The sequence below is a fragment of the Suncus etruscus genome, chromosome 5 (genome assembly GCF_024139225.1).
Source record: "Suncus etruscus isolate mSunEtr1 chromosome 5, mSunEtr1.pri.cur, whole genome shotgun sequence".
NCBI lineage: Eukaryota > Metazoa > Chordata > Mammalia > Eulipotyphla > Soricidae > Suncus > Suncus etruscus.
In genome coordinates, this window is record NC_064852.1 from 27908830 (window position 1) to 27932498 (window position 23669).

Below are 23669 nucleotides of genomic sequence, written 5' to 3' on the forward strand. Positions count from 1 at the left end.
AAGGAGAACAGTTTTAGGCTGAGTTTAAGGCTTGTAGCAATGAACTAGAGTGGGATACAGCACATCTCAGGACACAAGGAAAAGAAGAGCAGGCCGGATCTGCATGGGCCTTGCAGCAGAGGCTCAGTAATAAAATGCTCATCCAACTCCAGCCTCTCCTCTTCTCCCCTTTAGCATCAGCAAAGTCCTTTAGCCAGTAGGAGACCAGGAGAAGTGCTGCATGGAGGGGCCACAGCACCCTGATTCCCTCCCAAGTCCTATTTGGTGTCTAGGTCAGATCTTTACATGAGAAGACAATGGGAATAGTCACAGGGGCAACATCAGGGCTGACGACCCCAGGCATGGGAATTCACTGTGACAGCTTCAGACTCTCTACCCCCCAAACACCCGACTGAATCGAAAATAAAGTGACAAAGATTTTCCCGAATTAACCAGAGGTGCTGACTGTGCCAATGATTCCATCACATGACATGAGTCAAAAGAAGCTGATCCTGCTGGATCTGTCTGCACAGAGCATGACTGGGGAAGAGAGGAAGAGAGTGGGACAGGGGGAGGGGACAGATAGACAGAGTGACAGGGAGGGAGAAGAGGCTGAGGGAGAGAAAAGGAGGGACAGTGGGAGGGATAAGGAAATAGAAGGAGCAACAGTAGGAGGGGAAATTTTGAGTTCAGAGAGAGATCCATAGTCCCTGACAGCTCCCACAGCTTCCTGGGGACTCAGTTTACAAAGGAGAGCACATGCAATCATACAATCGTTTTCTGGGGAAAGAGAAGCTACAGGTGTCCCAGAGGCCTCTGCCCTGCTCACAGTGATGGGGGTGGTTCAGCCACTTCAGCTATAATTCCCAGTGTCCCCCAACAAGGCTTAGAAGACAAACAGTCCCAGAAAAGGAGAACCTCACTGAGCTCCTCCCGGAGATGTGACAGGATCTGTTCCCAGACCCTCACAGACATCACCAGACCCTCAGGCCTCTTCTGAGTCAGCAGTGATGGAGGGGCAGCAGGTAGATGGGGTGAGCAGATGGATGGCTGGGCTGGGGAGTGCAGACAGATGGGGAGTGAGGACAGACAGATGGGCACTCAGACACGGTGCCCACAGTAATAGAGCTGCAGTGGCACTGGGCCTGAGCAGTGGGCACTAAATCCTGAGTTGCCTGCCCAGCACAGGTTTGCCGGATAACACAGGCTAGAGAGAGGTTTCCCTGGCCCGAACCAGAGCCAGCAGAAAACAGGAACGAAGGGCCCAGAGAGATAGCACAGCGGTGTTTGCCTTGCAAGCAGCCGATCCAGGACCTAAGGTGGTTGGTTCGAATCCCGGTGTCCCATATGGTCCCCCGTGCCTGCCAGGAGAGATTTCTGAGCAGATAGCCAGGAGTAACCCCTGAGCGCCGCCGGGTGTGGCCCAAAAACCAAACCAAACCAAACCAAACCAAAACAAAACAAAACAAAAAAGAAAACAGGAACCAAGATACTGAAGGTGCATCACTCACTGAAGAAAGTGATCCACTTCACTCGCCCACCTCCGTTGGGCCACAACACAGGGCAGGAGAGGGTGTTTGCTGACCTTAGGGAGGATGCTCGGCCTCACTCTCACCCACTCACCACAGCATTGCTTCAGTGTGTCCCCAACATCAGCACCCTCAGTCTAGCAACAAAACATGGCTAGAACAGCCACAGCTAGAGACTCAGCGGGAATGGAGTTTCTCCAAGTTTATCCAGGGCCGCCTGACCGAAACCAGAACTTCTGAAATGCCAGGCCCGCCTCTCCCTGCCCCCACCAAAGTTTTCTAAAGGGACTTCTGGGGCTCATCAAAGTTTGTGAACCACTTTACAGTCAGACACCAGCTGGACATGACCATCGAAGGGTGGAATTCAGCTACTTTCAAGAGAAAGGGATGAAGGGGACGTGGAGTGACCTAATAAGGCAATAGTCCAAGTGCCAGAAAGAGAGCGCAGTGGTTCCGGCTCTTGCCTTGCAAGATGATGATGAGCTTGATTCCATCCCTCAGATATGGAGCACTGCCAGGAGAGATTCCTGAGCCAAGAGCTAGGAGTAAGGCCTCAACACCACCGGATGTCTCTCCAAAGCCAACACAGAACTAAGGAGCATTCAGCTCTGTAGTTACAGAGGAGAGAAGACTTAGGGTCTTCTCTGCAGAGCTGCATGTGGAAAACATATACCAGAGAGGGCAGGAGAGGACCAGAACAAGGAGCAGGGTCCAGTGACTCAGATGTCCTGGTCACCTGGAAATCTCTATAGTACCAGTGATAGCTAACCTTTTTGAGCCCAAGTGCCCAAACTGCCGCACAATGCTCGGTCCTCCCAATGGCCAGTCCGGCCCTGTTGCCAGGTGAGCTGCAAAGCAGACATCGGCACACTTGCCTCCCACCGCACCGCATATCTTAATTGCGGACCTTCCTGCAAGCTGGCTGCAAGGCCTTCGTGTGCCACCGTTGTCACGCGTGCCATAGGTTTGCCATAGAGGCTCTATGCTGTTCCCACACCTGGGAGAAGGGGGAGAACCTGCTGGGTCCTTGGAGCACCCAAAGCTTGACCATCCCCAGGGATCCCAGGATCCAAGAAGAAGCTTCTCTTCTTGGTGTGAAAGACCTCCTCAGAGGAAGGTATGTCCCGAAGTGGGTCTAAGCCCATGCTTCCTTCATGAACAACTCCAAATAGCTGTGGGCTTCAGGGGGCTTCTCTTCCGTGGGCAAAGATGCCTCCCTTTTTCTTTGACTGCTCTTTTCTTTTTTTTTTTCATGCTTTATTTGTTTATTTTTGACTGCTCTTTTCTATTCTAGGAAGGCAGATGAGCTCTCATTTAATTTTAATATTTTGGCTTATAGGCCACACCCGGCAATGCTCAGGTCTTACTCCTGGCTCTTTGCTCAGTGATCTACTCCTGGGTACCCAGTGTTGGGGATCAAACCTGGGTTGGGGTGTGCAAGGCAAGCACCCTATCCACTGTGCTTTGCCTGGGTTCTAATTTTAACCCCAACAGATCTGTATTCATAAGAAAGAACTCTTGGGTTATACAGTTCTGGGTGATTGTTCTCTAGGTCTCCAAAATGCATTAAGCTTTTATGTTTAGGCAACAGAAAGCACAGGATAAACCATTCAAAAAGGAAAATGTGGCTAGAGCGACAGTATAGCAGGTTTAATGCTTGCCTTGCATGTTACCCATTCAGGTTTGATCCCAGGCTTCTCATATGGTTCCCTAAACTTGCCAGAAATAATTCCTGAGTGCAGAGCTAGGAATAACCCCTGAGTACCAATAGATGTAGCCCCAAATCCTCTTACCCCCAAATTTAAAGTCCCTCAGTCATGTCAGAGAGCAAAACTGGCTTCAGAGGAAGGGGCTGAGTCTTAGGCCATGTGATACCTTGTCTGATGTACTGTCACCTTGTGTGACACCTGGTGGTGGTGTCACCTGGTGACACATCTCTAGGCACACATGCCTTGGTCCCAGGGGAGATAGGACAGAGAACTTCCTGTAGGGACTCAGAGATGGGGTTGTGGGACAACAATGATGACAGAGACGGCTGCCCAGAGGAGGCAGTTCTTACCCTGCAGCACCCTGGTCCGGGACCTTGAGGAAATCCAAGCTCTCTATGGCCTGCGACAGCCGTTCGGAGCCGGTCGACTGCTGCCGTGGCAGGGGCGGCCGGGCCATGGATGTGTACAGACTTTTCTGATGAGACCTCTGATTTCCATGGCCCTGCAGATGTGGCACAAATTGGTTTTTGATGACTCCATTTTGATGGTATCCTGGAGAGAAGGAAAGAGGATTAAACACAGCCTTCATTTTCTTTGCTTTTATTTTTTAACTCTTTTTGTTTTTAGGGGGCATTTGGTGGTGCTCAGGGGCTACTTGTGGCTTTGTACTTGGGGATTGGGCTGCTTCCAGCAGTTCTTGGGGGACCAGGTGGTGCCAGGGATCAAACCTGGGTCTCCTCCTGTGTGCAATGTTAAACTTCCTGATTCATTGTTAAGAGGCTCTCCAAATAGGTTGTATTTATTTTATTTGTAATTATTTTGGTTTTGAGGCCATATCCAGGGTGTGCTCAGGGCTTACTACTGGCCTAAACTCGGAATCTCTCCTGGTAGGTGGGGTTCAGGGGACCATATAGGGTTCTGGCGTTGAACCCAGCTTGGCTACATGCAAGGCAGGTGCCTTCGCTGCTGTACTATCTCTCTGGCCTCTGCAAATGTCCTCCATGACTGAAGAAATGGAGGGTGCCTGCTCTTCTCTGCAGAGGAACAGAAATGGCCTACTAGAAGCTGCATAGGCATGCCTGGAACAGAGCAGTCTAAAATAAATCTAGGTATGGATCTTATTGGTCCATATATTTTTTTAATTTTTAGTTTTTTTGGCTACAACCAGTGACGCTCAGGGGCTCATGGGTTACTCCTGGCTATGCTCTCAGAAATCGCTCCTAGCTTGGGGGACCATATGGGATGGCGGGGGATTGAACCACAATCCTTCTTAGGTTAGCGTGTGCAAGGCAAATGCCCTATGGCTTGTGCCACCGCTCTGGCCCCTGTCTTATATTTTTATCATAAAGAGAAACATGGGGCCGGAGAGATAGCATGGAGTTAAGGCGTTTGTCTTTCATGCAGAAGGTCATTGGTTTGAATCCCGGCATCCCATATGGTCCCCCAAGCCTCCCAGGAGCGATTTCTTTTTTTTTTTTTGGATTTTGGGCCACACCCGTTTGACGCTCAGGGGTTACTCCTGGCTATGTGCTCAGAAATCGCCCCTGGCTTGGGGGGACCATATGGGACGCCGGGGGATCGAACCGCGGTCCTTCCTTGGCTAGCGCTTGCAAGGCAGACACCTTACCTCCAGCGCCACCTACCCGGCCCCCCAGGAGCGATTTCTGAGTGTGGAGCCAGGAGTAACCCCTGAGTGTTACTGGGTGTGACCCCCCAAAAAAAAGAACCAAAAAAAAAAGAAAAAAGAAAAAAAGAAAAAAGAGAAACATGAAGCATAAGACTAAATTGTTTTTCCTCCCACACCCAGCGATGCTAAGGGGTTACTCCTGACTCTGCACTCAGGGGCTTGTATGGTATGCTGGAGATCAAAGCCAGGTTGGCCATATGCAAGGCAAGTACCCTACCTGCTTACTACCTCTCCAGTCTCTGAAAATTTGTTTTGTATTGTTGTTTATGGGTCATTTATTACAGTGGTGAGGAATCCATAGAGTGCCGGTTATCAAGCCTGCGTCAGCTTTGTACAAAACAAGCCCCCTACCCACTACACTATCTCTCTCTAGCCTAGTCTTAATTATTTTGCTATCAATTTTATACTTGTCCTAGATAAATCTTCCTGTGTTCAGAAATCATTCCTGGAAAGTTCAGGAGACTAATAGGATGCTGGAGATCAAACTCAGGTCAGCCATGTGCAAGGCAAGTACCTCACCAGCTGTACTATGGCATGGGCCCCCTATAACTTTTATTTTTTGGAATAATTTTCCTAGGTCCTATCTGCCTAGGTGTAAAATGTCTCATCCATTTGCTAAGTTGGCCTCTGATTGCAAAGTATTTAGATGGAGCTGGGTAGTGGTGGTGAGGTAGTACATAGCAAATTTCTATTTCCACAAAGGCAGCATCTGAGATTTTAAAACGGTGTCCCATTCAGGTGGTCACAAACAAGGCCTGTCTCTTCTCTCTCTCTCCCCCACCCCCTCTTGCCACAACCAGTGACACTCAAAAGTTACTCCTGGCTATGTGCTCAGAAATCACTCCTGGCTTGGGGTCCATATGGGATGCCGGGGATCAAACCTCGTTCCGTCCTAAGTTAGTGCATGCAAGGCAGATAGATGCCCTACCACTTGTACCACCGTTCCAGCCCCAAGGCATCTCTTTTTCTCTTACCAATGAGGGAGCCTTTCCTGAAGGAGCAATACTGCTACATATGGAATTCAGTCCATATGGTCATACTCACTTGCATTGCTGGTCAGAGTGGGGCTGGCTATAGACAGGTTTACATCTGGCCATAGAATGGCCCATGACAAATACTACATATGTGTTTCTTTGATAGTGGGTTCTTCATCCATGTAGCTTACAAGTTATGTCCTGGGATCAGTGGCTGTAGTCTGGGATCAGAGGCTGCCATCTAGAACCAGGCTTGTCTTACCTGGGGGTGGGGGAGCGGCTCTCATGGGGTAGCTGGTGTTTTGCGTCCCACTGGAATAACCTCTGATTTGCGCGGTGTTCCTTCTGGTAGGACCTAACATGGACAGCCAGACAAAACAAAGTCAGCATTCCAGGTTGGCTGGTGGCTCCAATGCACTTTATGTCTGAGAAAGGTTTGAGGATTGTGGAGTAGGTCTAGCAGCTAGAGTCTGGATGTGGAGGAGGGAAGGAACATAACCAGGAAAGAATGTCTGGGGTTTGAGGATATAAGATTGGAGAAATGGTTTTGCAATGCTAACTCCAATTTTTTGTTTTGTTTTGTTTTACTGGCTATACCTGATGGCGTCCAGAGCTTATGCCTGGCTCTACACTCAGGGATCACTCTGAAGGTGCTGGAGGATATGTGGTTCTGGGGACTGAACAGCAGACAGCTATGAGCAAAGCAAGTGCCTCCCTGTATAGTATTATCTTTGTAGTATCAATTAGGTTTTTTTCTTTCTTCATTTTGTTTTTAATTTGGTACATGGGCAGCACTCAGGGATTACTCCTGGCTCTGTGCTTAGAAATCATTCCTGGCTGGCTCTGGGTGACCATATAGAATGTCAGAATTCAAACCACTGTCCATCCTGTGTCTACTGCGTGCAAGACAAAAGCCATACACCACTGTGCTACTGGTCCGTTTTTTTTTTTTTTTTCCGGTATTTTTTTGTTTTTGGTGAGGGAGCACACTCAGTGTGTACACTCAGTTCAGGACTAACTCCGGGCTCAGGGATCATTCTTGGTGGGCTCAAGGGACTACATAGCATCCTGGGGATCAAACTCAGGTCAGCTCTGTGAAAGGCAAACCTGACATACTGCACTCTCTCTACAGCCCCAATTTGTTTTTATGTTTGGTGTGTTTTGAATCACATCTAGCAGTTCTCAGGGTGGTTGCTCGGGCTCTATGATCAGGGATCACACTGTCTGTGGTGCCAGAGAACCATTTTGGGTTGGTTGTGTGCAACGTGTGTGGCTTTTTCACAATCTTCTAACTCTGGCCCCCTAATTTTGTTCAGCCACACCCAGCAATGTTCAGGAATTCTCCTGGCAGCGTTCAATAGGGTGTTTAGGATTGAACTTGGCTCATCTGTGTGCAAGACAAATGCCCAACTTACTAGATACCTCAGCCTGTCTGTACCCCATGCTTTTTTTGTTTGTTTTTGGGTCACACCTGGCAGAACTCAGGGGTTACTCCTGGCTCTGTGCTCAGAGATCACTCCTGGCAGGTTTGGGGGACCAAAATGGATGCCGGAAATCAAACCAGGTCCATCCTGGGTTGGTCACATGCAAGGCAAACGCCCTACTGCTGTGCTATTACTCTGCCATGTCCCCCCCCCCCTCCCCCAGTCTCTTGTTTTAAGATAGTGAATGCTGTAGTGGCAGGGCTGCTACACACAACTACTGATTCCTGTGGACAGATTAACTCACCCTCTGCTTTGATGCTGTTCTTGGCAATGCTACCAGGTACAACCAGGTAGAACCCCCCACCCCCCACCCCTCACTCTGCTCCCAGTTCTAAGCTGGAGATCCAGACACATATTCTGAGCATGTGCAGAGAATAGATGTGGCTTGGAGCAGTAGAGAGGAGGCAGGAGTGGAACACCCGGACACTTACGGGAGTTCTTGGGCAGCCCAGGTCCAATGCTGACCTGCAGCACTTTGTTACTGGGCTTGAGGATGGCCAGGTCACCGAAGCCTTGGTGGAACTGCACTTGCCGAGAGCCCCCTGCGCTCCAGGGACCCCAATTCTCCTTCTTCAACTTGAGCTCAAGCCTGTGACAAGCAGATTGGTTCGTGTGAAGAAGTGGACTCACAGCGGGATGAGGCTGGGAGTGCCCCTGTGGAAGCTCTGAGAAGCAAATGACTGAGAAACCCAAGTGGCAGGCTCTAAGGGTGGGGGGGATGGCAGTCACTGTGTAACATAGAGGGATGCATAGCAGGCCTGGCGGGGCTGGAGAAAGGGGAAACTCCAGGCCACACATGCTCTGGTTATTTTCTCTCCATCTCTCTTGGAGCTACATCAGGGCAGACAAAGGGGTGCCAGGCATAGAGGAGCCCAGATAGGCTGTTCCTACATGGGGTCTGTTTCCCACTCTCCTCCCCCGCAGGACAAAAGATAAATCCCAGTGACTGAGTCCAGTTAAAAGAGAGGATGTCCATAGTTCCACTTTTACGCCATTTTTAAAAAAAATACTCTTTTGCTTGTTTGTTTTTGGGCCACAACCAGCAGTACTCAAAGGTTACTTCTGGCTCTGCGCTCAATAATCACTCCTGGCAAGCTCAGGGGACCATATAGGATGCTGGGGATTGAACCTGGGTAGGTCTAATGCAAGGCAACACTCTAGCCACTGTGCTATTGCTCCAGCCCCTTTACCTCAATTCTTTTCACAAGCCATATGCTGATTTACCAACTTCTTTTTTTCTTATGGTATCAGAGAACAACGAATTGTCACTCATCCTACGTTATTAGGTGGCAACTGGGATAGCTATCCTTTGCCTTGGTGAATCACCCTCTATGAAATTCCCAAGCACAGACAAAGGTCCTCGGTCCTCAGTGCTGAGGCCAATCTGCTTCTGGGAAAATCTGTGCCGAGCTGGTCTCAGTTGTGGGTTACCATCACCAGCCACAGTACCACTTAGAAGGGAAAGTTCCTCCTTCGTGGAGTTGAGAGGAAAGATCCCTTCATCCTGCCTCTCTCATCTTACAGATGGGAAAATAAATTTTTGTTTTTGTTCTTGGATGCTTAGCAGTTACTCCTTCCTTTGCACTCAAGGGTTACTCCTAGCTCTGCACTCAGGAATTACCCCTGGCAGTACTCAGGGGACCATATAAGATGCTGGGAATCAAACCCTGGTAGACAGTGTATAAGTCCTATTATGCTGTATTATTGCTCTGACCCTTAAGTGTTTTATTTGGGGGGGGGGGGGTCATACCCGGAAATGGCGCTCAGGGGTTATTCCTGGCTTTGCATTCAGATATTGCTTCTGGCTGGCTCAGGGGACCATATGGGACCCCAGGATTCAAACCATTGTTCGTCCTGGGTCGGCTGCATGCAAGGCAAATGTCCTACCACTGTGCTATCTCTCCAGCCCCTGATCCTTAAGTTTTTGTTTGACTTTTATTTAGGTATCACACCTGGTTGTACTCAGGGGATCCTATGTGGTGACAGAGATTAAATTTAGGGTCAGCCGCATGCAAGGCAAGTGCCTTCTGCTCTGTACTGTCTCTTTGACCCCTTGTTTTTATTTTTTAACTTTTGTGTGTATTTTGGGGTGGGACACACTCTGCAGTGCTCAGGGCTTACTCTGGGCTTGGGGGACTATAAGGATGCCACAGACTAAGCCTAGGTTGGCAGTGTGCAAGGTAAATATCCCACCTATTGTACTATCACTCTGTCCCCTGTCTGGCCCCCTTAAGAAAATAAGTTTTCACCACTAAAGGAGAACAGTCTGAAGGTGACTGGAAGGGCGATAGTTTGCAGATGGCCTGTGAGACAGTATTGCCAAAGGGCTGTCCCGGTGTCTGCTGCCACCGACACTTTAGTTTCCAGCAGATCCTGGACTCAGCCCAGCTATTGTCTCCTTCCAGCTACTTTCCACTTGTGTCTGCTGAGATACAAATACCTGTTGTTGGTGACTTGTAAGAACTGGTCCTCTCCTATCTCTCATTTAACCAAAATAAGAGCTGTACTGTGAGGTCAGGAATGGGAATGTGTCCTTTGCAAAGGCCATGATACCATCCAGGTTCTGGCTTCCTGAGGAGGAGGCTGAGCCATTCACCCCCTACCCTGAAGAACTATCACCACCACCACCACTCCACTCTGCTTTTGCCCCAGACTCCTACTTACGTATTGCTAAATTTCAGAGGTAGTTGCTTCTGGGTTTTTTCCTCATAACGTTTTGCTAAGAGGCTTAAGAATTCTGTTTTGAAGACAGATTCCAGCAAACTGTCATACTCTTGTTCATGGAGAATAAAAATGTCATCTTGCATAGTACTGCAAAGAGAGTAGAAACATTAAATAAAAAATCACTCATCCAATTCATTTAGCCTACTGTTTTGCTTCATGCTAATTTATCTTCTTTGGTGCTCAGACCTTACTCCTGGCTCTGTAGTCACGGATCACTCCTGACCTGATCCTCAGGGACCATATGGGATGCAGGGGATTGCTCCTGGTCAGCTGTGAGCAAGGCAGGGGCCTACCTGTTGTACTATTTCTCCGACCCCAATGTTAGTTACTTTTTTTTTTAATGGTACTAAGACTTGAAACTAGAGTATTTCACACATGCGAATTATACCAATGAGCTAGCTGTTTTATGTGTATATGTGTGTTGGGAGGTGGAGTAGACAGGGCTGAGCAGGGCTGGGCTAAAATCCTGCAAGATTTTCCTATATCTTTTTCCTTTCTTTTTTTTGGGGGGTGGGAATGGGGAAGTTTGGGTCATACCTGGCGGTGCTCAGGGGTTTCTCCTGGCTCTGTGCTCAGAAATCGCTGCTGGCAGGCACAGGGGACCATATGGGAATCCCAGGATTCAAACCACCATCAGTTCTGGATCGGCTGTGTGCAAGGCAAATGCCCTACTGCTGTGCTATTTTTGTTTTGTTTTGTTTTGGTTTTTGGGCCACACCCAGTGGTGCTCAGGGGTTACTCCTGGCTGTCTGCTCAGAAATAGCTCCTGGCAGGCACGGGGGACCATATGGGAAACCAGGATTCGAACCAACCACCTTTGGTCTTGGATCGGCTGCTTGTAAGGCAAACGCCGCTGTGCTATCTCTCCGCCCCCCCCCCCCTTTTTTGGTAGGGATCACATCTGGTAGTGCTCAAGCTTATCCTTGGCTCACTGATTCTGGATCACTCTGGCAGTGCTTGGGGGGAATATATGCAGTACTGAAGATCAAACTAGGGTAAGCTGTGTGCAAGGTAAGCCTTAACTACTTTTCCATTTCTCTGGGCCCCAAATAAGAACATTTACTCTGTAGCTATTCAGTACATAAAGCAGGGGTGCATGTTCACAATGAACTCTGGGCAACACTGTTAAACATCAAGACAACCTCTAAACCAGTGGTTTTCAACAGGGATGCATGGATCAACACAAGTTCACAGGGATCAGAAAGGGTGAAACTACTTATTGATGAAACAATGGCATATCCTTAGGGATAATGAAATTCGTCAAAAATTAAAACTGGCCAAGTTGCTTCAGTGAAGCGGCCAATATGGGGACATCTTCCAGTAACCAGAGCTAGGCCATACCACAGAGGAGCCGTGCTACTGCCTAAGTAGCTCCATCACTGTGCTGTGGTCAGTTAGACAGTGAAACAGAAGACCAGATGCGTAATAGTATGGAGAGAGCTCGAGACCAGAGATTCAGACAGCTTTTAGCTACAGAAAGGGTAATTTGCCATCTTTCTACTCTGTGTTATGACTTTGACACTTAGCACTGGGGGTCAGCCCCTGGTCATTGTTGGCAGAGAGCCTTGGTGGTCCCTCTTAGCTTTGTGCTGAGACAGGGACTGACTATGCAGCTGGAAATTTTCATTCTTCTTCCCAAAGGTAAGGGAATGGTTATGGTTATCCCTGAGAAAAAAAGGGTCTCAGGGACCCTAACACTGAGTTATGAAGCACAGAACAATATCATGCTCCAAATGTAAGAGAAAGATGGGAACGTGGAGGAGAGTGTGGTCCTTCTGGATTGGCTGACTGAGGAGGCTAACCCCTAATTAGTCATAGAATTGTGAAGTCAGGACACTGCATTTCTGAGAAAACTCATAACCATATACAGGAATATGAGGAGTTCAGTGCTACCTGAGGTGGCCTCAAATATCCCTACAGGGCAACTGTGTTTCCTGCTCACCTCTGCAATAGCAGGGAATGTCTTGCTGAAGGTCTAAGCCTTTGCTTCTCAACTGGGGACCATGTGACATTCTTTGGTCACCCAATATTCCTAAGGGACCACAGGTGAAATACATGACTCTGTGGAAACCATAAGAGATTATGGAGGTGAGGTAAAATTGGGTGAGGTGGGAGACGAGATTAAGGGGCCAAAGGTATGACTATAGGAAGGGAGCCATGATTGAAAAAAAGATTGAGAAACAAGGGTCTAGAGTCTAGACAGAAGAGGATACATACATACATACATACATATATATAAGCAATTTAGGGCCAACCCCAATAGTTCCATAGAACTGGAGGTCCAAAGGCTGTTCTTCCTTTCCTTTGATATAAGCTGTGAGAGCCAGAGAAATAGAACGGTGAATAAAGCACTTGCTTTGCACATGGCTAACATGGGTTTGACATAAGGTATCCCATATGATGCCACAAGTACCACCAGGAGTGATTCCTGAGTACAGACAGGAGCAACCCCTAAGTATTGCCAGTTGTGGCCAATAACATCAACCCAAATAAAACAAAACAACCAACTCTAAAGCCAAAGCCAAAACCAAACAAAAACCTAACATATAAACTGGTAGCTCTGCAAGTCACTTCAACTCACATTTCATTGGCCAGCACTACGTCACATCTAGCCAAGGAAGTCTGGAAAATAGTCTCTTGGTTTGCTGCCCACTACTAATATGTAAAGGAGAGACAAAACAGTTCAGTGTCCACTATCTCCTGGATTACAAAAAGGTAGAGAGATAAACAGAGAGACAAAGAGAGAGCTGAAACTGAACCCAGGATACTTCACAAATGCAACACCAATGAAGCCACATCTCCATCCTCTGCATCTGCAATTTTCCAAAAAATATGGTGAGCAGGATGAGTTAAAATACCTAAAAGACCTGTTACTACCGAGGAAACTAAAATGGTATCAAAAACTTCCCTCCAGATTCATTAGTTGTTGTCCACATGCAAGGCAAATGCTTTACTGCTATACTATCTTCCGGCCCCTACAGGGCTATATCTTAATGAACACAGATGCAAAGATCCTCAACAAAATACTAGCAAATAGAATCCAACAATTTATCAAGAAGGCCATATACTAGGACCAAGCAGGATTTATCCCAAAGATGCAAGAATGCTTGACATATGCAAGTCAATCAATATAATACATCAAATCAATAAAAAATAAAAATCATATGATCATGGCAATAGATGCAGAGAAAGCATTTGACAAGATCCAGCAACTATTCAATGATAAAAGCTCTCAACAAGGTAGAAATTAAAGAAGCTTACCTCAATATAGTCAAAGCCATTTACCACAAGTCCATAGCAATCATTATACTCAATGGAAAAAAAAAAAAACTAAGATCTAGCAAAAGACAAGATTGCCTGCTCTCACCACTTCTATTCATTATAGTACTGGAAGTGCTTGCCATCGCAATTAGGCAAGAAAAATATTTCAAGGAAATGAAGACGTCAAACTCTCATGTTTGCAGATGACATAATACTATATTTAGAAAATAATACAGACTACTAAAAAGCTTCTAGAGATAATAGATTTGTATAGTAAAGTGGCAGACTACAAAATTAATAGGCAAAAGTCCAAGGCTTTTCTACAAATAATGAAGAGAAGAAAGAGATATTAAAAAAAGAAATCCCAGGCAGTCACCATGTTCGCACAAGGCCATCTCCATAAAGTTACTCTTTTCTCCAACAATATGTAAACCAAGGCCTGAAAAATATGAATACATCAGCCATGCAGCAGAAAGCTGGCAATCTGAGGAGGAGAGGGTGGGCCAAACCCCTGTTCTGCTGAAGCTACGCTTGCTATATCCATAACCCAGAATCACATTTTGCTGATGGCCCTGCCTTACCACCCCTCTACAATCCCCTTCATGGAAACCAAACTGACCAAACTTCATGTATGCCTGTTTTTTTTTTTTTTTTTTTTTTTTGGCTAATATCACCAGGGTTTTTGGTGCAAGTATGGGCACCCTCTCTTGCAAACTCCTTTTTCCAGGGGCCTAGTATGGTTAGGGAAGAAAAGGGATTACAATGATAATGACCATTGGAAATAATTGGAAATAATCACAGGAGAATTGGATACTGAAAGGAGATAAAGTGATATGCATGATACCCCTTCAGGAAAATATTGCAAACCACAGTCTCTAAAAGGAAATAAGAATGAGAGGTAGGGAGAGAAAAAGAGAGAAAGAGAGAGAAAGAGAGAGAGAGTATGTGAAAGAGCATTGTCTCAGAGGTAGGCTGATAGTGAGGGGAGGGAGGGAAACAGGACATTGGTGATGGGAAATGTGCACTGGTGAAGGGTATTCATTGTATGACTAAAACTCAATAATAAACAAGTTTATAACTGTGAAAAAATTTAACCATTATAAATAGCCCTGTAACTATGATATCTAAATAAAATAATTAAAAAGAAAAAAATGTGTGGCCACAAAGCTACTAGCACCTTTTAAGCAAATGAAAACCAAATGGTCTTAATCATTTCCCTGTACCCTTCTAAAGACACAAAGCAGCTCCTTAGAGCTGCTCAAAACAACTTTCCAAACTCAATTGAAGGGGCTGCAGAAATAGCACAGGGGTGCTATTTTTTGTTTTGCATCTCACTGGCCCCAGTTCAAATCCTTTGTACCAAACTGAGTTCCTCCTCTACTGCTGAGCCCCCCAAGCCCTACAGAACCACCAGGTGTGATCCTGAGCACAGAGCCAGGAGAAAGGCCAAGGAACCATGGTAGCCATACCAAAAATAAATAAGTGAGAGAGCAAGATCTTCTCTCTCTCTCTCTCTCTCTCTCTCTCTCTCTCTCTCTCTCTCTCTCTCTCTCTCTCTCTCTCTCTCTCTCCTTCCCTCCCCCCCCCATCAGACTCAACTGACTGTAAGGGTGGAGAGTCAGTATAATGGTCTTGCCTTGCATGGAAATGATCCAGATTCAATCCATGATGCCTCGTATGGTCCCCCGAGCACTGCTAGTGTACAGAGTGCAGAGCCAGGAGTAACAACTGAGCACCACTGAGTGTGGCCCCAAAACAAAAATCAAACAAGAAAAAAATAGAACCCAAATTCAAGTGCAGTCAATGGAATAAAGCAAAACAATCCAATGTAGGGAAAAGCTATAAGAAGTAAGGGTGGAGAGACCGGAGTGATGGCACAGTAACAGGGTCTTTGCCTTGCAAGCAGCTGACCTGGAATGGTCCAGGTTTGGTTCCTGGCATCCCTGAGCCTGCCAGGAGCCATTTCTGAGCGTAGAGCTAGGAGAAACCCTTGAGCACTGCTGGGTGTGGCCCCAAAACAAAACAAAACAAAATGAAAAAAGAAGGGTAGACACAGGGAAATTGTCAAACAAGAAATATCACTCTTAGATGTAGAGTGAGGATTAAAACTGCCAGTTCTAGCGGCTTGATTTCAAGTCCCCTTTGACATGCCTGGCCGTGTCTGTCTGCCTGGCTGTACTTTAGTCTGGGCGTTAATTATTCAACAGTACTAAAGGAGCTCAACACAAATAATCCTGAATAACTCAAATGTGCTTAGATTTATTAGGAGTTTCATTACCATAAAGAAACAGAGCAAGCCGGCCAAAACTTCCAGGCCAATTGTCAGCATGAGTCTGGAAATGCAAAGTGGTGTTTGAAAAATGTTTGAACGCTTTGACTTCAACCACCACATTCAAAAACCTTTCCTGTTGATGACCCAGGCACAAGCCAGGGAAATACAACCTCAGCCAGGCCCAAGTTCAGCTCATTTCCTTCTCCTCAGCCCATGTGCTTAGGCTGGAAAACAAAACCCTGACACTGATATATTCCAAAAAGTCAGACTTATCTTTGGACTTCACCCCTGTCTAATTCAAATGTTCAAGCTGCAATTTCTTACAGATGTTTGACCCAGTCCCGTAGGCTGAAAGATCTTTTACTAGTCCCTGGTTTGGCTCTGGACTTGTTTTTTTATTCCCTCATCTTTGTGGCTTATTGCTGTACTGCTGACAACACTAGAAAATTTTGCTTGACTCCCTCAGACATCATCTTCTTCACAAAAGTGTCAGTTAGAAAACTGGGAGAAAAGTTCTAAAGGAGTTCTCATTTTATATTTTTTTCAAAGCTAAAAGGCACCTATCAAAATTAGCCTTGTACATACCTATCAAAAATGTTTCAAAATATAAATATATTAAACTTATATTAATCTATAAATATGTAATATTTGAATTTTTCTTGATTACAAAATACCCCTATAATTTAGTAAATTAGAAATAGAGGTGAATAAAAAGTCTGGGGTGGGGGGTGTTGGGGCTGGTGAGATAGCACAACAGTAGGGCATTTGCCTTGCACGAGGCCAACTCAGGATAGACCTAGGTTCAATTCCCGGCATCCCATATGGTCCCCCGAGCCTGCAAGGGGCTATTTCTGAGTGCAGAGCCAGGAGTAACCCCTGAGCACTGCTGGGTGTGATTCCCCCTCCCCTACAAAAAAAAGTCTGAGGAGGGGCTGGAGTGATAGCACAGTGGTTAGGGCATTTGCCTTATATGCGGCTAACCTGAGTTTGAGTCCTCAGACCTCTATGGTTCCCTGAACCTGCCAGGAGAGATTTTTGAGTGCAGAACCAGGAGTAACCCTGAGTACCACTGGGTGTAGCCCGAGCCCCACCCTCCAAAGTCTGGGGAATGAAAAAGTCAGGTTGGGGTGAAGGCTCAGAGGGCCTTGAATATAAGCTTTACATGAGAGTCCTAAGCTTGATTCCTGACACTGGTTTCTGGAGCACCAAGATAGCTGGGCACAACACCTGAGCAGCACCAGATGTGCCCCCAGAGCCCAAAATAAATTGAAAAAGGAGAAAACAAACCCTGTCCAGATTCTACCTAGTCTGAGTGCCTACTTTCTTCATGCAAATGAAGAAAGGGCAGATGGTGCTACTTCTTTTGGGCCTTACCTGTCTCCAGGTGTCTTGACTCCTCCCCGCCTATCTATCCCAACAGTTCCAGGTTTCTAAGGTCCAAAGGCTGCCACAGATCAAATGTGGGGTAGTAGAGAGCAGGAAAACAGACTTATCTGACCACAGAGGTCTAGGGAAATGGGACAACTCATGAGCTGGGGACTGGCACTCCTGCCTAAGTATCCTCTCACACTGACATGTGAGGACCGTTGGACACAATATCCTTATGCCTAGGAGAGCCCTAAATTTGACCCTATGCTTCCAAGAAAGAGCCCCTGAAAGTTTATGAAATTCTCCTCCAGGAAGCAAGTGACCCTAAACTCAAAAGGCAGTAGGAGATAGTGTAACCATGGAGACTGGGAAAAAAGAAAAGGGGAGTAAAGTAAGTATGACCCCCCCCCCCCATCTCTTCATACATCTCCAGAACTAGACAGCCAAGCCTAGAGAACCCACTTGCTTGACAGGCTGAGGATGTGCCTGGGTAAAAATAACAGGGAGTTGCAGAACTGCTCTTAGAAAAATGAACGCAGGCACCCAGTGCTGGATTCTGTGTGGGAAGATACAGAAAGGGGAGGTGCGGTGACACGGCAATGAGGGATACCTCCAAGTCTGCTCTGGGTGGCTGGCTACCATGGAGACTGGAGTTCTAGCTGGCTAGAGTGAATACCTAAGTACAAGATCCCAACCTTTTTTAAATTTGGCACCGTTCTCTTTTTTTTTTTTTTTTTAATTTTTTTCGGTGCTCAGGGGTTACTCCTGGCTCCAAGCTCAGAAATCGCTCCTGGCAGGCTCGGGGGACCATATGGGATGCTGGAATTTGAACCAATGACCTTCTGCATGAAAGGCAAAGGCCTTACCTCCATGCTATCTCTCCAGCCCCAAGGCACCGTTCTCTTTTGTGTAATAGAGGACGTGTGTGTGTTTGTGTGTTTAGTGTAGTATGTGCCAAGGACTGAATCCAGAGTCTCCACACACAGCAAGACAATAGCCCTACAGCTAAGCTGCACCCTGGTTTTCATGACCTCACTTTTAGTGATATGTGTGTGTGTGTGTGTGTGTGTGTGTGTGTATGTGTGTATGTGTGTGTGTTGCTAGCTACTGAATCCAGAGCCTGACACATGCCAGGCAATAATCCTACAGCTAACCTGTACCCTGGTCCCCAGAACCTCACTTTTAGTGGCAGCTTAAAGCTTCCTGGCAACTTCAGAAGCGCCAGGGACACAATCCAGAAGTTAAAGGGTTGGAGGGACCTTTTCTTCCATCTCATCTCATGAACTTTGCATGTCGGGATGAGAACTTTGCACTGCTCAGGCAGGTGAAGCAAGTTCCCATGAGCACTAGGAGTGGAGGGAGCACATGGCTGGGATTTAGCTGATGTCATGGACAGGGTCAGCATCTTACCCAGCAGGAAGGAAGATGACCCACACCTTACCAAGGAGAGTCAGAGAAACTGTTTTGGCTAACCAGAGGACATCTCAAAAGACCAAGTGTTAGCAATGGCATAATGTGTATTCTGATGGGTCCTGAGTTCTGTTCAAGAAATGACAATGATTTATAGATTTATGCCCCAGATTGGATGGGTAGATAAGAAAGACGTGTCCCTTGATTAGAGGAACTGACCAAGGGCCTCTTTTTCTTGGTGTCTTATTCCTGTCATTCAAGATACTTTAAGCTGGCCAGCCGTGGTCTCCTTGTCCCAATGGAGGAGAGCAGGCTAGGGACAATTACCTGAGGGACACAGACAGAAGCCGTTCTAGCTCGATCCTTCGTTTCAACACTTCCTTCACCAGGCCCTTGTCTGGACCCTGTTTGACCTTTTCTCGCCCAATGAGGTACAAGCACTTTGGAGTAAGAAGCAAGTCTCGTTTCACACCCTGTAAGAGAAGGCAGGTTGACACATCAGGGTGACAAGTGTCAGGCTGGAGAGAATGCAGAGAGTAAGGTGGACCCGGTTTTATCCCTAGAACTACACAAGTCATCTGAGCATCACCAGGGATCTCCTGAGCACAGGGCTATGAACAGTCCTGGAGTACCTTGGGGTGTGACTCAATCCTTCCCCATCAGAAAACGTGACAACTATCTACACAGTGGACATCAGGTCTTGAGCAGAAAATCTTCACTAGTATTGGGATGGCCATATTCAGTGGACAAGGGGCTGCTCTGGTCTCAGTACTCCTGGAAGTCTGTGAGCAACTCACCATTTCCTAAGACATTTAACCAGGCCACCCAAGAATGGAAGGGGAGACGCTGATGACAGTCAGGCTGAAATACCCAAAATTGTGCATACTGACCCCTGACTTAAACTGACCCACAATCTCCTATAGGTCCAAAGTAAGATTCAGGGATGAAGAAGGAGCCAATGGCAAACCAGCATAGCCCATAACTAATGTTTCACAGCACATCCCTCAATGGGACCCATCAAGAGTCTTTAGATGTTTTCTTGAGAATCCATGGTATTTTTATTGTTTTGGGGCCTCGCCCAGCCATGCTCAGGGCTTACTCCTGGCTTTGTACTCAGGACTCATTCCTGGAGCTCAGGCGGCCATATGGGATTGAACCCTGGTTGGCTGCGTGTAAGGCAAATGTATTATCTGCTGAATTATCAGTCCGGCTCTAGAATTCATGGAACTTTTGGAAATGAATAGACTTGCATTTCAAAGATGATTCTTGAGTGTGTGGGCTACCAAACACCTCCCTGAGATTCAGCTGGGACACCAGATGTCACAGCAGCTGGCCCAACATTCAGGCTGTAAGTGGCGATTCTCTTTCAGCAAAACACTGCTATCCACCCAGTTAAGTTAAAACTGGAATTTATTTCATTGATTTTATTTTATAGTGACCAAAAGACACAAAAAATATAACTCATCATCCCAAAAAAATTTCAAGTGGGTCCATAAACTCCTGTGGCTTCAGAGAAGTCTTTTTTTTTTTTTTTTGAGGCACACCTGGCAGTACTCAAGGGACCACTCCTGTTGGGGTTCAATGGACCATATGGGGTACTGGGATCAAACAGGGCTGCAATGGCCGCAGTCATCAGCTAAGGAAGCACCCTAAGCACCCTGTGGTCTAAGGTGAAATTTCAGCCACTCCTTCCAGAGAGGATATGAACATCATTCAGGGATATTCAAAAAATAGTTACAAACATTTGCAAAACTGCTTGTTACTCTGAACTTTTGGAACAAATGTCTATTGATTTATTGTGAAAGAATCATAGGAAAATATACAAAAAGGTGCACTTTACTTAAAAAAAGAAACTCAGCCAGAAAAGGGGCAAGCCCCACTAAGAAATAATAAGAAGCTAGATCTGCGCTCAGAGATCACTCCTGGTGGGGTTCAGAGGATCTATATGGGACGCCAGGGATAGAACCTGGGTTGGTCTCATGCAAGGTAGGTACCTTACTTCTATACTACCTCTACAGCCCCTCTAATTTTATTTTTAAAAATAAATATGTTCTATTTTGGTTATGGGAAAAAGAAATTTAGGGATCAGTTTTAAAGTGGGCAACCCTTAAGCAGTAGTTGACACATACCTTGAACCTCCTGTCATACTTGGTCACTGTGTCTGCAAAATCGATCTTCTCCCTCTTGCCCACAAACTGCTGGAGCTCCGGGTGTTCCTCCATGCCAATGTAGTCCCCGATGAAGTTCCTGTTAATACTGTTTCTCCGTCTCTCCTTCTTGTTCAGCAGGAGGTCTGAGGCTGTGGAACCACAATGGGCAGAGATGTGAGAAGGACCAGGTTTCCATAATTAGAGGGAAGCACTTAATGTGGAAATTCACAGAGAAACTTTACAGGAAGTAAGTTCTTAAAAAATTTTTGCGGAAACACCCAGTGATGCTCAGGGATTATTCTTCCTGCTCAGAAATTACTCTTGGCAAACTTGGGGAATGATAAGGGATAAAGGGAATTGAATCCAGTTCGTCCATATGCAAGGCAAGTGTCTTATTTGCTGTACTATCTCCAAAGATACTAAATCTTGGCCCCCAAGGTTTGATTTTTTTTTTTTTTTTGGTTTTGTTTTGTTATTTTGGGCCACACCTGGCAGTGCTTAAGGCTTACTCATGGGATCACTCCTGGCAGCATTCAGGGGACCATATTGGATGCTGGGCATTCAACTTGGGTCAGGTGCATGCAAGGTGTTGTATGTTCTTTTTTATTTTACTTTTTTGGTTTTTGGGTCACACCTGGCGGTGCTCAGGGGTTTCTCCTGACTCTGCGCTTAGAAGTTGCTCTTGGCAGGCTCAGGGAACTATATGGGACTCTGGGATTCAAACTGGGGTCTGTCCTGTGTTGGCCGCATGCAAGGCAAACCCTTACTACTGTGCTATCTCTCTGGCCCCAAGGTGTTGTATGTTCTATCCACAATTCTAACCACTGCTCTATGGCTCTGGTCAGGCAAAATTTCTTTACCATACATCTGTACGTGCAAAGTAAGAGATTGGGACAAAAGAGTCAAAATACCTTCTTCTCTCATTTGAACATATTTCTTCCGGGCGACAAACTTTCTCCAGGTTTTCTGTATTACTCGTGCATACCCATCATACTTCCTTTCTCTCATTTCTTCTAGAAGAAATAGCTAGGGATAGAGAGAAAGACAACCCTGAGATAATTCAAGCATCCGCATTTTTACTTTTGGGGTTTATTTGAGGGATGAGTAAAGACTACATGGAGAGCAGCATTTGAGATAAACACAAAAGTGAAAACAGGTTTCCAGATTACCATCACAATTTTGGGGGGGGAGGCAGTGTTCAGGGATTACTCCTGGCTCTGTGCTCAAGATCACTACTGAGGAATTTAAGGAATCATATGGATGCCAGGAATGGAACCAAAGTCACCCGTGTGCAAGGCGAATTCTCTACCTGCTGTACTATCTCTGGCTCCTACTTTTTTATCACATTTTTTTGGGAGTGGAATTTGGGCCACACCTGGCAGTGCTCAGGGGATAATCATGGTCTGCATTCAGAAATCGCTCTTGGCAGTCTCAGGGGACCATATAGATGCTGGAGATTGAACACAGGTCTGTCCCAGTTTGGTCATATGCAAGGCGAATGCACTACCCTCTAAATTATCACTCTGACCTCTTCTTATCACTTTTATTTTTTTTAAATCAATGTAGTTTTGCTTGTAATAGAACCACCATGGGAAAGTGATGGCTAGATCATAGGGCATTTGATGGGGTTTTAGATGTGGTGTCTGACTGCTTGGCCCCAGACTCTGAGATACTCACTCATGTGAGTATCAAGCATATCTACTTATCCCCCTTTGTATTTCTTCAAAGAGGCTATTTAGCTGGATGAGATGAGGAGATGGACAATGTAGGTTAGTGCTGCCTGTGCCAGGGCAGAGCCTGCATGGGCCCTGTGGAGGCTGCTGTTTCTGGCTGCATTAAGTATAGGCTTTCCCTGTGGCAGCAGTGGGAGTGGGGCTAGAGGTATCTCGAAGGCCCTGGGCTCACAAGCCTCAGGGGCTTGATTGTTTTGTTTCCTGCCAGACGCTGGCCACTCAATCAATACTGACCGATGCACCCATTCACAACACTCTGGAATCACGGAGACAAGAGCAAGTATCTACCAGGTGCTTCATGTATGCCAGGACGCAACGGCAGCCAGCCACGGCATTCTATCCATTATCTCCCTGAGTCCCTCAACAAGTGCTTGAGGACATTGAAACTAAGAATTGGGGCCGGAGAGATAGCTTGGAGGTAAGGCGTTTGCCTTGTGTGCAGAAGGTCGGTGGTTTGAATCCCAGCATCTCATACGATTTCTGAGCAAAGAGCCAGGAATAGCCCCTAAGCGCTGCTGGGTGTGACCCAAAAACAAAACAAAACAAAAAAGAAACTAAGAATTATAGTCACTGGAAAGTGAGTGTGGGGGAAGTGGAAAGAATTATAAATATAGTAAAATATATAGAACATATAGTATGGGGCCGGGAAGGTGGTGCTAGAGGTAAGGTGTCTGCCTTGCAAGTGCTAGCGTAGGACGGACCACGGTTCGATCCCCCGGCGTCCCATATTGTCCCCCCAAGCCAGGGGCGATTTCTGAGCGCATAGCCAGGAGTAACCCCTGAGTGTCAAATGGGTGTGGCCCAAAAACCAAAAAAAAAAAAAAAAAAAAAAAAGAACATATAGTATAGTATATAGTATAGTAAAATATATAAATATAGTAAAATATGTAAATATAGTGGAAAGAAAGTGGAAAGAATTATAGTCACTGGAAAGTAAGTGGAGCAGAGAGCTAGGATAATGGGGAGAGGCACTTGCCTTGCATGCAGCTGACCCAGGTTTGAGCTCTAGCATTGCACTGGGTCCCCTAAATCCTGCCAGGAGTAATCCTTGAGCACAGAGCCAGTAATCCCTGAGCACAACTGGGTGAGGCCCAAAACCCAAACAACAGTAATAATAAAAATAAAGTGAAAGAATTTCAGATGCTGCTTTCTGTGTCTGCCCTTTTGACAGAAGTCTTTTTCTGTGAACCTGCATCTTTGATCAGCTTGTAAAATGGAGGAAAACTTTCTCCTTCACCTAGGAAGTGGCCTACATGATTCTCTAGAAAAATAAAAGGCACCAATTAAAGGACAAAGTAAAGATGATGAGTAGTCAGAACAAAATGTGTTTCAGAAATAAAGAGGTAAACGTAATTTGAAGGCAGCTGGGTTCTATTTGATGCCTCTGTT

The 23669-nt window shown here is 46.3% G+C and overlaps 1 protein-coding gene across 1 annotated transcript in view; it reads right to left on the bottom strand.

The window, feature by feature from the left end:
* The window catches only part of MYO1E (myosin IE), a 211096-nt gene that overhangs the window by 11970 nt on the left and 175457 nt on the right, over window positions 1-23669 (bottom strand). Inside the window, exons 20-26 of the mRNA XM_049773610.1 lie at window positions 21459-21573; window positions 20527-20696; window positions 18725-18870; window positions 10027-10173; window positions 7794-7951; window positions 6141-6233; window positions 3568-3769 (exon numbers count right to left, since the gene is read on the bottom strand). Coding sequence (XP_049629567.1) covers window positions 3568-3769; window positions 6141-6233; window positions 7794-7951; window positions 10027-10173; window positions 18725-18870; window positions 20527-20696; window positions 21459-21573 — 1031 coding nt within the window. The remainder of the gene's footprint in view (window positions 1-3567; window positions 3770-6140; window positions 6234-7793; window positions 7952-10026; window positions 10174-18724; window positions 18871-20526; window positions 20697-21458; window positions 21574-23669) is intronic.